At 42.2% G+C, this 17,318-nt stretch overlaps 1 protein-coding gene across 1 annotated transcript in view; it reads left to right on the top strand.

Moving 5' to 3' along the window:
* Positions 1-17,318, top strand: part of syn2b (synapsin IIb) — a 666,583-nt gene that overhangs the window by 573,581 nt on the left and 75,684 nt on the right. The window contains exons 6-9 of the mRNA XM_086001759.1: positions 1,609-1,671; positions 2,206-2,348; positions 5,510-5,584; positions 17,178-17,280. Of these exons, the coding sequence (XP_085857885.1) occupies positions 1,609-1,671; positions 2,206-2,348; positions 5,510-5,584; positions 17,178-17,280 (384 nt within the window). The remainder of the gene's footprint in view (positions 1-1,608; positions 1,672-2,205; positions 2,349-5,509; positions 5,585-17,177; positions 17,281-17,318) is intronic.

The following is a 17,318-nucleotide window of genomic DNA, read 5'->3' as shown; positions in this document are numbered from 1 at the left end:
AAAATTCCGTGAATCTCATACAATTCTGACCAACCCGACCCCATATAGAGCCCTATTAGACGAATATAGCCTAAGCCTTTGTATGTTTAAGGTAAAACATAAAAGCATAAAGCAGCACGGCTGGGCAGTAGCAGGAATCAGATTTGTGATGGAGGATAGTTTCGCCAGTCAGTCCAACAGATGAGACAATACAAGCTGCCCCATCAGCAATTTTATACATTCTTGCAGCATAGAGGGGCATTAAGGGTTCACTTCCGGGATGGTAGACCATGTCTGAATCCCTCAGAGCTTGAAAATGTTATCTATCAAGAAACCAGCAATCCGTGCTTGTGGCCAAAACCTATACAATATTCAACAAGATGGGTGATAGTTTACGTTACAGAATCTATAAGGTATAAGTGCAGTGTGTGATTTGGGAAGGGATGAGGAGGGCAATTGGAGAACAAAGTTAGATGACCTGACCTCATGCCTAGGTTCAGAAAACTCGAGGAAGCTATGATTCCGATTTCTGGGTCCGTCCTGGGTTGGAATAGAACATCTCCCTTTTTCTTCTTCAGTTTCTTTTTTCCTGTTTTCACGGTTCATTCTTATTTCTAATTTAATTGTTTCTTGTTTGTATTTGTAAGGTTAATTAGAGGCAGGGATATAATAGGGATGCAGTTGAAATACTTCTACCACTTTTTCAGAAGTTTGTGTTTTACATGCTAGGCTTGATGTCAGCTTATGGTTAAATTGCTTCTTATTGTTGTTCATTATAACATTTTTTTAAATTGGGGAAAAGAACGTCATCCATATTAGTGGCATCATCATGCTTAATCGGGCAGTTAAAACTGCAACACAAATCTGCATATACTGGGGTTACTTTTCAAGTGATCGCCCCATCAGACGGCAGGCAGGCGGAGTAACTATAACGTCGTTGCAATGGAAGTGGTTGGAGGCCCAAACTATTTTTGTGGTCAGGCCTCATTTGCATTCATAAGCGAGCTGCTCGCCAATCAGAAGGGGTGAAAAATCTGACGGCTTCACCAGGGAGCCCTGCAAGTGTAGATCAGTTGAGAGTGAGGGAGGCAATCCCGGGAGAGGGTCGCGGAAGGTGGTACATCGCCGTCTCCCTTCTTCGACTGGCGATCTACCTATCAGCACTCGTGTAGTGCTGGCAGCTCACCAATTATATTTAGGTGAGGCACGATCATGAAAATGATTCGCGCCTCCAACCACTTGCATCAGGTGGACGGCGGGCTTGCTCTGTCCTCCCCCCCCACCGTCCGATGAAAATGGTCACGTGAAAATCTACCCCTTGGTCACCTCCTCTACTGACTCTGGCTCGGGTCCAACACCCGAATGTGGATTTCTTGGGAGATTTTGTTGCCTAAAGATGCTTTTTAAATGCAAGTTGTTGCTGCTGCACAGAGCTACAACGTTTATCCATCTGGCTTGCCACTAAATCCTAAAGTCCCCCTTTAAGGAGTAATCATGCACAGAACTCAATGCTCTTGCTAATATCTGATGTGGTTCTTCCTTTGTTGTACAAAATATGTTCCATTTAAACATGTTGTGAATAAAAGTGACATTTATTAAATCTGTTGGGAACATTTTCTGTATTTTCAGTTATCCATGCCAACATTTCCTGTTGTTGTGAAGATTGGGCACGCTCATGCAGGCATGGGAAAGGTAACTAATCTTTTACAGTTGTCTGAGCCAAAAGTCAGTACTATGTCAAAAACTCTGTTGTTGAACAGAAACATTTTTCTAAATCTTAACTTAGAAAGTCTCATTGCTTCCCATTAATGATATGTTGCAGAATTACAACGTGATAGAACTGTATTTCTTTGATGATGTCAGCTAGCCCACTCTGACTACAGTCTACTGACCCAGGTGCCTGAAAAGTCAGAAGATTGTATGCAATGTGGGCCCAAACCTTATGCGCTTAGCGGCTGGCCAAAGCTTCCTTCCGGCTGTCAGCCCCGATATATTTTGATCCAACAATCAAAAGTTTATAACAAATTTTATTTTGTATTTCATACACTATGTGGAATTATATTATGCAATGGAAATGTGATGCAGGAACTTTGCAAGATCATTTCAAAATCCTCATTAAACAAAACTACATTTGTAATGTTTCAGCAATAGCACTTCATCTGATTCTTTTCTCTTCTCTCTCTCTTCTACCTTTCCCCTATGCTGCCTTTTATTGGATGGTACCAGGTGAAAGTAGAAAATCATTATGATTTTCAGGATATAGCAAGCGTGGTAGCCCTGACAAACACCTACGCCACAACAGAACCTTTCGTAGACTCCAAATATGATATAAGGATTCAAAAAATAGGCAATAATTACAAGGCTTACATGTGAGCAAACATTATATATATTTCTTTGAAACCACATTGTGTAATAAAAATATTTTTTAAATGACTTTAAAATATAATTCATTTGTGTTCATTAATCCCAAATCCTCTTCCCTCTTAATGTGTCTTTAATTGATTTATTTTCCATATATTTGTAGTGATGGTAACGTTCTTTAGTACAGTCCCCACCTGCTTTATGGTGGGTGAGCACCACTTTTAATAAGGTGCTATTGCCTGGCGGATGTTGAAAGTCTCAAACTGAATGTTGCCACAGCTGCTAGAAATTTTGACTTTGACTCGAAAGCTTCTGTTAAGTGCTTGTAGCAGACAACGTAATTAAAGGAGCTGCACATTCCGGGCTGATTTAGCATTGTGCTAATTACACCTGCTACAATTTGCAGAGCATGATGCAAATTAACAAAGGCTGCACTTAATTGATGAAAGAATTGCTTTTTGCATTCCTTGGAGGGTATCAAAGTGAATAAAAAATACATTTAGACCAAAAAAAACACCCGGTGCGGAGGGGAGCGGACAGATCCGAGGACCTCCTCGTAGGACTGCTCCTGGGCCTGGCGAAAATAGCCATTAACAGGTCCAGACAGTGGGCGGTCTAGGGGGTCGTTCGGCCCGATTGCCTGCCTCTCTTCCGCGGCTATGTTCACGCCCAGGTGGCCCTGGAGATGGAGCATGCGGTGTCCGCCAGCACGCTCGAGGCCTTCCGCGACCGGTGGGCGCCGCGGGGACTGGAGTGCATCATCACACCGGCCAACAAAATTCTAATTTAATTTGTTAAGTTTTATTTAATGTTTTACAGTCAATTTGGTCAATCACCCCACCAGAAAGAGTAGACCAAAAAAAAACAGCATTCTTGTTTTTCTTGATAAACCCAACCTATGCGGTTGAGGATTCCTCCCATGCAGAATATTTATGGTTTTTCTTTCAGTTTGGACTGCATGTTTTGCCATCGAGCACAGATGTTGCACACACAGGAAGATTTCTTTGCTGATACAGCTTCTTAATTAGTATTACTGCTACAATGTGGGGGTGGTAATTTTATTTTAACATTCAGTGCACCTCACCGAGGTGCAAACCAGTGAGTAAGCACAACTGTGTGTCTGCCCAAAATAAGCGGAGCACTTAAGTTAAGACTGGCAACTTTGAATTGGCGTTGATACAGATGCATGGATAATGGTTATGGCTTTTTGGCCGACATAAGTGACTGCCCATTTTAAACGTGGACTTTTAAGTGGTGGGTACTGTACATATTGTACAAAAACATCGGTCATTTAACGCATGCAATACTTGAAAACAAGTGTTGGAGACAAAAAGGAAAGGAGCTTTTTTTAAATAGAAGGGATAAAACCTTTTTTTCTGAAAATCACCAATGCATTACATAGAAATTACAACATAGAATCAGGCCATTCAGCCCAATCAGCCCAATAAATGGACATCCTCTGCGTGACATCATCACTTTTGACACATGTTGAGCTCCTTTGCTTCCTTATTCGTCACTGGGTGAGTAATCTAGAGATTACCACCCTTGAAGAAGTCCTGCTCCTAAACATGCTTCCTAATCTCCTGTTACTACTGTATTCATAACTGAATTGCTAACCTCCCCGCCCCAAAAGCATCTCATATGTTCTGGTGCCATTGTCCTCATCCTACCCACAGGAAGTCAGTTAGAGAGGATAATTTGCTCAGGGTGTTCTAGCCTGACCTCCCTCATCTCTCTGACCTATGGATAGTCACCATTCCTTTCTAACACTGCCAGCCCCCTCAGTGAGGTGGCTACCCTTAAACTCTTGTTCCAGAAACCTTTCTCACTCCCTGATATGTTGAATTGCTTCCAATTCCACCTGAAGTTCTGAGATCTTGAACTCAAATAATCTCAGTCAGACAAACTTCCGCAGATGCGTTTGCCTGAGTTAACAGTTGTTACACCTCAAAACTCTTACCTCCTGCAGGACCCATATTATCACAGTCTCTTCATGTGCTGCCATTTTTACTATAAATTTTAGTTAAGCTATATTTCAATTTATATTCTTATCTACTTAAATTTGAATCAAACTACTCTGCTCCTCCTTCCCCCTCTGCTAAGAAATCCCACTCTAGTCAAATTCCCATTATGGAAGTATTGATTTGCTCTCTGCTCAAAATGATGTGGTCCTGCCGTTACTTCCCTTTTTGTAGTCCTACAAAATACAGTCACAAACCAATTTCGGGCAGCCCAACTACAAAGTAGCTTAATTAACACCTAGCTAGTGACTAATGATCACCTACCATCTGTTGGCTGCCAATTCACTGCAGTTGCACAAATTTAAATTTCAAGTTCAGTCAAAGAGGGGGAAAACACACAAGATGTTCTAAATTACATACCCACTACTTAACCCTACTCACCACTGAATTCCCATCCCAGTCAAATTCCCATTTTGGTAGTACTGTTTTCACTCGATTCCCACTGCACTCCATTACCAGCTCACTCCGTGGTGTTTTCTCTGCTGGAACTTGAGAATCTGAAACAAAACCAACTTAGGATAGATAAAGAAAGCAGGTTTTTACAATTAAGTTGTACAACAGGAATATTTCTGAAAGGGTTTCTTAAAATATAAATGTAATGCTTATGAGGTGCTACACTTTCACTGCAACAACAAAACTTTTAATACATATCTTTAAGATAAAAAAATACATTTTTCTAATAATATTGTTTTGCCACTCTGGCTAATGACTCTATTCAATTTATTGAATCCATTGTCTGTTTTTGAAGCTATATAGGTTTACAAGGTATGGTGAAAAATACAAATAAGTAGTATTTTCCTGATAATTGAATAGAAAGGTGATTATTAAATGGCTCGTCAATTGAAGTGATCAGTTCGGGTTGCTTAATTATGAAACTGGATTGTAGATCAATTGCAAGAAACAAAGCTGCAGCATACTTGGTCTTTCCTTAATCTCATCCTACATAGTGGTGGGATCCTGTTCAAAAGCAGACAACAATTTAATTTGTTAAATGGTACTAGTTAAAATAAGGTTAGCAGATCTGACAAATGGTGATTGCATGTAAATTACGGCTAAACATATTTAGAAGTCATGCTGAAATATTAAACTACAGAATCATTGAGAAATAGAACCAAATACACTAACTGTAATTTATTCATCTTTTCCAGGAGAACATCAATATCTGGGAACTGGAAAACAAACACTGGATCAGCCATGCTCGAACAGATTGCAATGACAGAAAGGTGGGTACATCGCTGATACAGACAAAGAATCATACTACTTACAAATATGTTCACTGAAGTATAAATATATGTCACAGCATAGCTCAGCGCACATTATTTCTAAATCAGTTTTAGAGAATATGGGGCCAACATTATGGTATTATGCACCAAGAGAGCAGGTGCATTACCCGAACCTGAAATGCAGGCTCTTTGCACATTTCCTACAGCTCTACAATTCTGAGGTCTGCAATAATAGTGTGTTAGAATGCTTATGCCGATTTGTGATTTAGCTTTATTAAGGCCCCAGATTTTACACAGAAATATTTAAATGTGCACCTCACACAATTCTACATGATTCTTTCAGGTTTGCTCCTTTTCCTTGTGCACCCATTTGAAATGGGAAAAAGAGAATTTCCACGGACAAAGAAGCTCTTAAAGTTACAAAGGCTTTGTATCAGTTTTCTTTTTAGTAGTCTTTTCATCATATATTTTATAATTTTTTTCAGTAACATCTTTTTTCACTCCCTAAGGTAAGTTTGTTTTTAAAGTGCCTCAAATACAATATTTCATGGTTGAGGTACAATAAGTTAATAGGCGTGGAGATCAGCAAACACCAGACCATATCTGTAGACCTAATAATACGCCTAGAATCATTGAATGGTTATAGCACAGAAGGAGGCTATTCGGCCTGTCGAGCCCGTGCCGGCTCTCTGCAAGAGCACTTCAGCTAGTCCCACTCCCCCGCCCTTTCCCCGTAGCCCTGCAAAAATTTTTCCTTCAGATACTTATCCAATTCCCTTTTGAAAACCACGATTGAATCTGCCCCCACCACCCTTTCAGGCAGTGCATTCCAGATCCTAACCATTCGCTACATAAAAAAGTTTTTCCTCATGTCGCCTTTGGTTCTTTTGCCAATCACCTTAAATCTGTGTCCTCTGGTTCTCGACCCTTCTGCCAATGGGGACAGTTTCTCTCTATCTACTCTGTCTAGACCCATCATGGTTTTGAACACCTCTATCACATCTCCTCTCAACCTTCTCTGCTCCAAGGAGAACAATCCCAGCTTCTCTAGTCTATCCACGTAACTGAAGTTCCTCATCCCTGGAACTATTCACATAAACCATTCACATAAATCTTTTCTGCACCCTCTCTAAGGCCTTCACATCCTTCCTAAAGTGCGGTGACCAGAATTGGACACAATACTCGAGTTGAGGCCAAACCAGTCTTTTATAAAAGTTCATCATAACTTCCTTGCTTTTGCACTATGCCTCTATTTATGAAGCCCAGGATCCCGTATGCCTTTTTTAACCACTTTCTCAACCTGCCCTGCCACCTTCAACGATTTGTGCACATATACCCCCAGGTCTCTCTGTTCATCTAACCACTTTAGGATTGTACCCTTTAGTTTATATTGCCTCTCCTCATTCTTCCTACCAAAATGTATCACTTTGCACTTTTCTGTGTTAAATTTCATCTGCCACGTGTCTGTCTATTTCACCAGCCTGTCTATGTCTTCTTGAAGTCTATCACTCTCCTCCTCACTGTTCACTATACTTCCAAGTTTTGTGTCATCTGCAAATTTTGAAATTGTGCCCTGTACTCCCACATCCAAGTCATTAATATATATCAAGAAAAGCAGTGGTCCTAGTACCGACCCCTGGGGAACACCACTGTATACCTTTCTCCAGTCCAAAAAACAACCATTCACCACTACTCTCTGTTTCCTGTCACTTAGCCAATTTTGTATCCATGCTGCCACTGTCCCTTTTATTCCATGGGCTTGAACTTTGCTGGCAAGCCTATTATGTGGCACTTTATCAAATGCCTTTTGGAAGTCCATGTGCACCACGTCAACCGCATTGCCCTCATCAACCCTCTCTGTTACCTCATCAAAAAACTCGATCAAGTTAGTTAAATACGATTTGCCTTTAACAAATCCGTGCTGGTTTTCCTTAATTAATCCACACTTGCCCAAGTGATTGTTAATTTTGTCCCTGATAATCGCTTCTAAAAGCTTCCCCATTACCAAGGTTAAACTGGCTGGCCTGTAGTTGCTGGGTTCACCCTTACACCATTTTATGAACAAGAGTGTAACATTTGCAATTCTCCAGTTCTCTGGCACCACCCCTGTATCTAAGGAGGATTGGAAGATTATGGCCAGCACCTCCGCGATTTCCACCTTAACTTCCCTCAGCATCCTAGGATGCATCCCATCCAGTCCTGGTGACTTATCTACTTTAAGTACAGCTAGTCTTTCTAGTACCTCCTCTTTATCAATTCATATCCCATCCAGTATCTCAACTACCTCCTCTTTCACTATGACTTTGGCAGCATCTTCTTCCTTGATGAAGACAGATGCAAAGTACTCATTTAGTACCTCAGAAATGCCCTCTGCCTCCATGCGTAGGTCTCCATTTTGGTCACTAATCGGCCCCACCCCTCCTCTTACTACCTGCTTACTATTTATATGCTTATAGAAGACTTTTGAATTCTCTTTTATGCCTAGTTGCTAATGAGTGAGAACTGTCTCGGCATGTTCCGGATCAGCAAGGAACCAGTTTCATAGCTTTGCTATGTGTGGCAAGGACACCTACAATCAAGTTGGAACATAAGGAGGACACTGTCAGTGTTGTCAACATCATCACTGCACTTACCTGTTGCTCATTCCTGCTAGAACTACAATATCAGCTAAGATGCTGCATACATGTGTATCAAAACAAGTGACTGATATATTGCTCAGTATGGCCAGCACTTCCATCTGCTTTCTCACTGAAAAACAGCTGCCCAATTTGACTGCACTGACTTCACAGCCACTGACTGTCACTTTAACATATGCAAATAAGGCCAGTAGCAACATAACAGGCAGATCGCGAAAGGCTCAAAAAGTGCGAGGAAATATTAAAGGAAGCGTTTCAAAAGCAGAAATCTGGCAGAAACAGCTTCCACCCGAAATTCCTTACTAAAAAAATTCCTGCGCCATTCTTGCACAGTAAGTACTCTGAAAACGGTGAGGAATTTCACCCCAGTATCATGACTCCATTATCTGTACCTACTTGTGTACCACATGAATCCATATCTTAAAAGGAGAAAGTAACTATGGAGAATCATTCAATGTAAAATATTCCTCCCATATAGATACGTTTGATCTTGTAGCTGATGTCAGTTGAATGGATCTCTGTTGACTCAACTCAAAATAATAGGTCTTTGTAGCAAATGAGAAATAAATTTGAAATGTCTCCTACAAGATTATGTTGCACTGCAGCAACTCGCCAAGGCTTCTTCAGCAGCACTTCCCAAACCCGCGACCTCTTCCACCTAGAAGGACAAGGGCAGCAGGTGCATGGGAACACCATCACCTCTAAGTTCCCCTCCAAGTCACACACCAACCTGACTTGGAAATATATCACCGATCCTTCATCGTCGCTGGGTCAAAATCCTGGAACTCCCTCCCTAACAGCACTGTGGGAGTACCTTCACCACATGGACTGCAGCGGTTCAAGAAGGTGGCTCACCACCACCTCCTCAAGGGCAACTAGGGATGGGCAATAAATGCTGGCCTTGACAGCGACGCCCACATCCCATAAAAACAAATACAAAAAAAATTAGAGCTTTTATAAACATTTTTTACTTCCCTAGTTAAGGGAGCACGATCTTTGATCTTTGATCTACCTATTGCGTTTTTAGCATCTAAAGGGCTTTTGAATTGCTGAATGCATGCTATACTGTGGTGTCTGAATAATAACAAAGTACAATTTGGTTGTAGTTTGCTGAATCTCTGGTAATCTGAAGAGCTGTCCAGGATAGCTTCATTATCGTTGCTGCACTGGCGCCATACTGCCACACTTGATATACTTTCATGAGAATACTTGAGAAACTAACAACTCAACAAAAACAATGGCAAAAGGTCAAATGGTAGAACTTACTTAAAGAAAAAAACTTTTTGAAACTTAACCTGAGCAATTATTTTCTAAATTTTAACTCTGCACTTGACAGCACCAGCTATTATTACCCAGAGGAATATTATTAGAGATTCAGGTTCATATCTATTACAGTCTTCAAACCTTTTTAAAATAAAAAGGTGCGAGAAATGGTTTCCTTAAACTGTCAGGTTGCATCGACAGACTGGTTTCGCCAAACTCCCAGAGTAACTTCACATCACAAAAGGTCATTGACCTGAAACGTTAACTCTGTTTCTCTCGCCACCGATGTTGCCTGGCCTGCTGAGTTTTTCCAGCGTTTCCTGTTGTTATTTTGGATTTCCAGCATCCGCAGTATTTTGCTATCGTAGACTTTCAGGAAACTTGGATGCATCTGATTCACTGGATCACAAGGGGAACTTTGATTGACAGATATATAGTCACCAGGGCATCATGCCAAAAGGCATATGGAACCAACTCCACTGTCATCAAATCTGAACATGTCAAGTCCTTAAAAAAAATAATAGCTGTAAAGATCTATAATAACAAAAGTAGATACTGAGCCTGGATTTGAACCTGCACTGTGGCTTCCTCTAAGGGTGTGTTTACCTGTCTCATGTAGGTTAATTAACAGAAGGAAGGACAATTGCCTGTGAAGGGCCTCTACCAATACCATTCAAACACATGCTTAAATGACTTCACCTTCCTGACTCTGGAGGACACTGTGATTGCAAGGCAAAATACAAGAGCAAAGCATCACACAATGAAAGGCACTATTGTGAATTAAAGTAGTTCTATTTTTTCTGTTTTGTTAGCCTTATGCATCAAATTATTAATTTTTTTTAGAAAGCATTGTAAATACACAGCAGATCTGTTGGCATCTGTAAAGAGAACATAAGTGAGCCCATTACTTGGAATGAATGAACAAAGGGAGGAGAACAGCAGGTAGTAGTCAAGAATCACAACTGCTGACTCCTGTCACAGAGCGGAGGTAAGCGGGGTGAATGGCCAGCAAACCGATTTATTGAAAAGGTGAAAACTGGTGGATCATCTCAGCAAGGTAGTGAAAAAGCATTTAAAAGATAAATGCTGTGAAAACAGCTAAATGAGGTGGAGAATTGGCATAGGAAAAATGCACACAAAAAAGCAAGTCAATGGATGAAATAAAACAAAATTGGAAATGTGCAATAAAAACAGAAAATGCTCGAAGTACGCGCCAGAAGTACATGCCAAGTCCACCAATGCCCATATGTTTCCACCTTTTGTTCAGTCCTATTAATGGACTCACTTCTCTTCTAGTGTCCAATTCTACAAATGCTAAATACCTAAGATGTTAACCTGTTGTTTCTCTTTTTGTGGCTCAGTGGGTAGATCTCTCGCCTCTGAGTCAGAAGGTTGTGGGTTCAAGTCCCACTCCAGGGACTTGAGCACATATAGCTAGGCCGACACTCCACTGCAGAGCTGAGGGAGTGCTGCACTGTCGGAGGTGCCGTCTTTCGGATGAGACGTGAAACCGAGGCCCTGTCTGCTCTCTCAGGTGGACGTAAAAGATCCCATGGCACTATTTCAAAGAAGAGAAGGGGATTTATCCCCAGTGTCCTGGCTAATACTTATCCCTCAACCAACATAACAAAAACAGATTATCTGGTCATTATCACATTGCTGTTTGTGGGAGCTTGCTGTGCGCATATTGGCTGCCACGTTTCCCACACCACAACAGTGACTACACTACAAAAGTACTTCATTGGCTGTAAAGCGCTTTGAGACGTCCATCGGTCGTGAAAGGCGCTATATAAATGCAAGTCTTTTCTTTTTAAAGATGATAATGGAACTGATGTGTATTACCAGCAATTTTGTTTATATTTCAGATTTCCAGCATGTGTGAAGGGTTTTTTCTTTTTTTTTACTTTCTATGAACTCCCAGCTAATGATAGTTTTACATTTGCAGCCATAGCCTTTGCAAAGAGTCATGACCCAACCTCTCTCTCCATCAACCTCCCCCACCCCCACCGACCAGGGAGGGGCAGAGAGAGGATGGGTATGAGGAGAGGAAAGGGGGGGATGAGAGGCACTTGAGGAAGCTAAAAACTGCGAGTTACATTGCTGCAGATGCAATTTGAAATATTGGCCCTGAATTTCCTCAGATTTTCTGCTGCTCCGCCACCGTAGCTTCACCGGAAGTGCGGCAGAAACCCCGTTTATGTTCCTGCTGCACCTCTGATGATATTCTGGTGGCGCAGGGGCAAAACGTCTGAAGAGATTCAGAACGTTTAACATGCCCCACCACACTAGCTGGGAAACCCAGGTAGAATATGAGTAGCTGAAGAACGGGCTGAGAGACGACTAGCATAAGGAGAGGAAATGGATGTAATTGTTTAAATTCTTGTTAATAGAACATTTATATTCAAGCTGCTGGATGAACTGGATGCTGCTTTAGTCTGATTTCGCTAATAATTTTCTTGACGTGAGTTCAACCTTTTGTATACTTTAAGTTAGATTAAATAGCAACAGTACACCTGGTTCCAATTTCCTTGAAAATCTTGAAGCTGCTAATGATATGTCATACTCCAATACTGCACTGCATGAAGCATGGATAAAGTGTTTTAATAGAGAGAAAGTTCAGATTATGTTTACCCTAGAGCATATCCATGAAACCATTGAGTCCTTGCCACAGCTAAACATTCACATAAATGAAAAACCTACCCTGATTTAGAAGGAAGTAATATTTCATGAATCTTGCCTTATGTTGTACCCAGCGGTGCCCTCAACCAATTATCTCAAACTGCAAGTGCTTAGGATAAACTTTTCCAATTTTCTTTATCAATGATGTTTTCTTTCTTGATCAGTGCCTACCAGCTGTTAGTGACTCATTTAGTGTTCCAGCCCATCTTGCAGCTAGGTAAACTAAACTAAAGGGGAATAAAAACAGAAAATGCTGGAAATACTCAGCAGGTCAGTCAGCATTTGTGGAGAGAGAATGTTCTGACAAAAGGTCATCGACCTGAAACATTAACTCAGTTTCTCTCTCCACAGATGCTGACTGACCCGCTGAGTATTTCCAGCATTTTCTGTTTTTATTTCAGATTTCCAGCATCCGCAGTATTTTGCTTTTTCAAACTAAAGGGGAATCTTATCTGAAAATTAAACCATTCGGTAAAATTAATGCTCCCATATTCAAACAGAGCATGGGTTGAGACAGGGTTACAAAACAAGAGTACTGCTTCTCTGAACTGCATTTCTTTCGAGTAGGGCTCCCTAATTAGAATGTGGGAGCGCTGAATTTCCCTTACTGAGCAGGATCTCCAGAGCCCTCTACTGGGGCAATATTTGCACTACTCTTTTACTCCCCCCAATAAACAGCCTACCAATTCCCAACTCATTGCCCCAAAAAGTGGCTTGCCCACCACACTGACCAGCATCCAGGGCACCAGCCCTTTTGTCCCACTAAGCAGCATGCCCATCACCCTGACCGAACCCCCCTCCAAAAAAAAAGCAGCATGCCCACAACTCCCGTGCCCCGAGCAACATTTCCACCACCTCCCCTGGGAAAAGAGGGAGGAGGAAAGGTGGGGGGAGGAGAAAAGTGGGCAAGGGACTGGAGGAGGAGAGGAGGGACATGCCACTATCCCTACCCCACTGAGCAGCATTTTAGCCTCGCCCTTCGCCCACAGCAGAAATTTTGCCCATGCCCAGGAGGAGGAGGAGGAGGAGGAGGAGGGTGTTGGGATGAGATGGGAGGAGGCGCACAAGGGAGGAGGAGGAAGGGGACAAGGGGAAGGAATTATATAAATCTGCACCAGTGCATTATTCACATAGATCCAGGTAATTCACGCGTGCTGGTCGTAAATAAATGACGGAGAGTTTTGGCGGACGTTTCCCAGAGGTGGCATAAAACAGGCTTAAATCTGTTACACATGAATTTCCTCAGAATAAAATGGCACATCTCCGCACTTATGCCATAATTACACCAGAACTTTCCAGGAAATTTCAAGCCAATGTCAGTTCAAATAGCATCCTCCAAGTGCATGCCTTTCTGCATAGCGAGGTCACCACTACGATGCAGGAGACGTGTGTATTGAGTCTCCCTTGTCCCCCAGCAGCCATCCTGCTATGTTCCTGGAAGGGTCAAATATTGCGGCGGGGGTGGCGAGAGTGGTAGACTATCACAGGATGAATGCATCGTGACCGCTGTCTGGGTCCCTTGCACGATCCTGTTTCTGTAATCGGAGTCTAAGGAACATTAATGGAGTGGTAGCATTTTCTATTGTCGAATGCTGCTAGCTGGTGTTCTGAGGCTCTAATGACGATGTGTGCTGTCAATGATGCCCCAGCTGTGAGGAACGGCAGCCACTGCTGCAAATCCCTGAGCTCTCGCTTGTTGACTGATGAGGTCAACAAGGAAGGTGATGTACTGGTCAGCCCAGGCAAACAGGACATCGTCAATTTGGCAAAAAAATTGACAATTTGGTTTGAAGTATTGTTTACTAGCAGCTTCTGAGTCAGCATTGTCAGTGTGTCATTGATATAGAAGTGGTCTGAATGATTTGAATGGTCTTTCATGCAGTTTTAAGAGAGTGGTGACGGATATAACAAGGACTATTAATGTAGAAGGGCTCTGTAAGTTTTGAGGGCAGAGGAATGAGCAGGTCACTGAGCAATTACTTCATCCCTCACATCTCTTGTTGCAAGGTGTTGAGGTGGTCCTCCTTCTTCTGCTGCTTCCTCGCCTTCCCCTGATCTTCCTCGCCCAAGAGCGTTCCTGCTCGTGTGACTCCTTTGACTAATTGTTTCTTGTGACAATCCAGTACCGTGTACTAGAAAATAGAGGCAACAGTTAAACTTATGAGTAATTAGGTTAAAAACGTGAGATCTATATGACTGTTGGGCATTATCTATGCACTCTTTGGAGAAGCACTGATAGTGATTTTCAGCTGTGCTGAGTTAAACATGAGTATAAAATAATTCATTTACTAGAACCGTTGGCTTTAAAATGACCAAATACTTTTAAATCTTTAGATATTTGACATATTTCTTCAGTAATAATGGTACATAATAAAAATTCAGTTTTAACCAACCTTACTTGAAAGCTTGTGAGCTAAGCCTTGCTTCCTACTCCAGCTGTTGTGTCAGGAAACCTTGAGGAAGCTTTATATTTACAAGTTATTAGCTATCAATTATCTGTACATTTTGCAGTGTGAGGAGGTGGTATCTTTTGTCATGCATTGGCTATGTATTTCTCACGAAATTTTCCTGTCCAGAAAGAACCCTGATATTGTGGCGGAGCCACCAAAGGACTCAGATCGTTTGTATATAATTCCTTTAACAACATGTTAGCTACAGCCTGAGTCTGTATCTTTATTTATGCTGTTTAACTGTACAGAGCGTGGTTACTTTAACATCGCGGTTAAAACGTGATCCCCCACCGGCGGGAAAATCGTGATGACGTCATGACGTCAGCCACGGGACCGCCCGAGCAGTCCTCCTGGAGCCTCTGAAGAGAGCAGACCTACATTCGATGTTATCCTGCAGTTTCTTGTTAAAACCTGTTTGTTTCATTAAAGTTCATTTTGTTTGATCGCCTGAGTAGAACTCAGTCTTTTAGTTAGGAACCCACATTCCTACAATATTCAGGAATTAAGGGCAGTTTCACCATTTTGTCAGACTAAGCTTGCTGACAATTTCACTAATGAGAAGGACAAATTATTTCAATCCCCATTTCTTCCTTCTGCCCACAATCTGCTGGCATAGAATCATAGAATGGTTACAGCGCAGAAGGAGGCCATTCGGCCCTTCGAGCCCGTGCCGGCTCTCTGCAAGAGCACTTCAGCTCGTCCCACTCTCCTGCCCTTTCCCCCTAGCCCTGCAAAAAAATGAGGAGCTAGGATCATTACCAATCCAAATTAAAACTAGATAGAATCATTGATACTTTGACTGTATAATGGACTTCGAATAATATCAATAGCCACATTTTCCAGTAAGATTATGCGTTGCTCAGGCAGCTACATGTATCAAATGGCACTTTCTGCTAATCTGCGCTAATCCCTGAAGTTCAGTGTCCTTTGCCTTTATTGTTGTTTCCTGATTCTCATGTTCTTCCTTTCTGTTCTTCTTTCCTGAAGATAGCATGACATTAAGGAATGGACTGTTAAAAGGGTGATGACCCTGCACTCCCCCTCCACATACACACTCGCCCATCATTAACACTGTGTCACAATGTTGAATGTGGTCGATCTATGTATCTATATTAAAATAATATAATTGTCCAAATAAAATGATTGTGATTTCATTTTACCGACTGTAAACAGAGATGTTCAATGAAGTGGTGACATTATAATCTCATCAATCACGACTGCAGGTTTAAAGTAGAAAGTCACTGAAAAAAATGCAAATCATCCTGCAGGAACTGCCTCACAGAAATTCACGAGTGAGTGTGGCAATGGAATTTACAGAGCAGCCTGCTCCTGGCTGTTTCAGGAAATGAGCCTGCCCAAAAGCTCCCTGTGAATGGCAAGGATGTCACCTTCATTAAGAGTTGTAATAAAAAGACAACCATCTTCTTTTGAGAATGTTCTTTACAGGTCTGAAATTCTACCTTATGTCACCAGCTGCACTGCTAACATAATGCAACCAGACAAATGAGCAGGCACCAGTTCTTGACAGTGCCCCATTTTAAGTTATTAAGTTCAAAAGCAGTTACATACACCTTCTTAAAAGGGCCATTTGTCAAAATGTCTACACGCAGCTCTGTACAGGAATGTTCAGGCAGTGTTTGAGCTCATTAAATGCTACGACTATTGCCTCATCCTTAATTCATTTTCTGTCTCTTACTGCACCATAGAACCTTTAGGGCCGCTTATAACCGTGCCCGTCTGGTGGAAACCAAGCTGGCAGGCAGTTAAAATGGCCGGTGTGACTTACCCATACTGGTACCGGTACCGCTGCCTTCCTGCAGATAGTGATCTTTACCTGCTCTTCTGAGCAGGCAAGAGCGACAACCGCTGGAAGGCTGTTGGGTCCTCTTTAAACATGCAGATCGGGCTCCGATTATGTAATCAGAACCCAATTACAATCTTAATTGGTCCCCCACCAGGCCAACCTGGTGGCAAGAGGTGCACAGACCAGAAGAAGCCCAGAAAGGTGAGTGTGTTTTTTTTATATAGTTTCCTTGTGGGCCCCAGGCTTCCCTTCCCTCCTCTGGCCATGTTGCCCTCCTGGCACCCCTTCCAATTACTTACCTGAGTGCCAGGGACCATTCCTTCACGTCACTGCCGGCGAGCTCCTGCAGCCTGAAACTCCGCTCCCGCCCACCGGCTAGCTGCAGCTTCCCGCTTGGTTCGGGGGGGAGACTGACAAGGCCTATGCAGATGAGGCGCGGGAGTTAAAATCTCCCGGGCCTCACACGGCAGAAGGTGGACGGTTGCAATCTGCCTCGGCCCTTGCCCGCACAACTTCTGGCCGTCGGTTAAAATCGGGGCTTTTGTTTCTGTACTCCTGAGCTATAAAATTTAGCAGTAGCACTTTACACTATTTTCTTTTTTTTTAATTTACAGAGCAGAAAGTAAACACCTCTTGAAAGCTGCAAAGTATGTTCTTTGCTCAAATAGTTGCAATAATGTTTGTGATCTGTTCGAAAATGTAGCACAGTTAAAATAAAATATATGGACATCACCTAAAACCTGTTTTTTTCTCTACAACAGGTACAGGCTTTGGGTTGATACATGCTGTGAAATATTTGGTGGGTTGGATATCTGTGCTGTGAAGGCTGTCCATGGAAAGGATGGAAAGGATTATATTATTGAGGTAAGAAAGGGGAGGCTGCAAGTCCATAATGGATCACT

The sequence above is a fragment of the Somniosus microcephalus genome, chromosome 11, assembly GCF_052327205.1.
Source record: "Somniosus microcephalus isolate GS21.2 chromosome 11, FLI_Smic_1.0, whole genome shotgun sequence".
Taxonomy (NCBI): Eukaryota; Metazoa; Chordata; class Chondrichthyes; order Squaliformes; family Somniosidae; genus Somniosus; species Somniosus microcephalus.
This window is presented reverse-complemented; position numbering and strand designations above follow the sequence as displayed.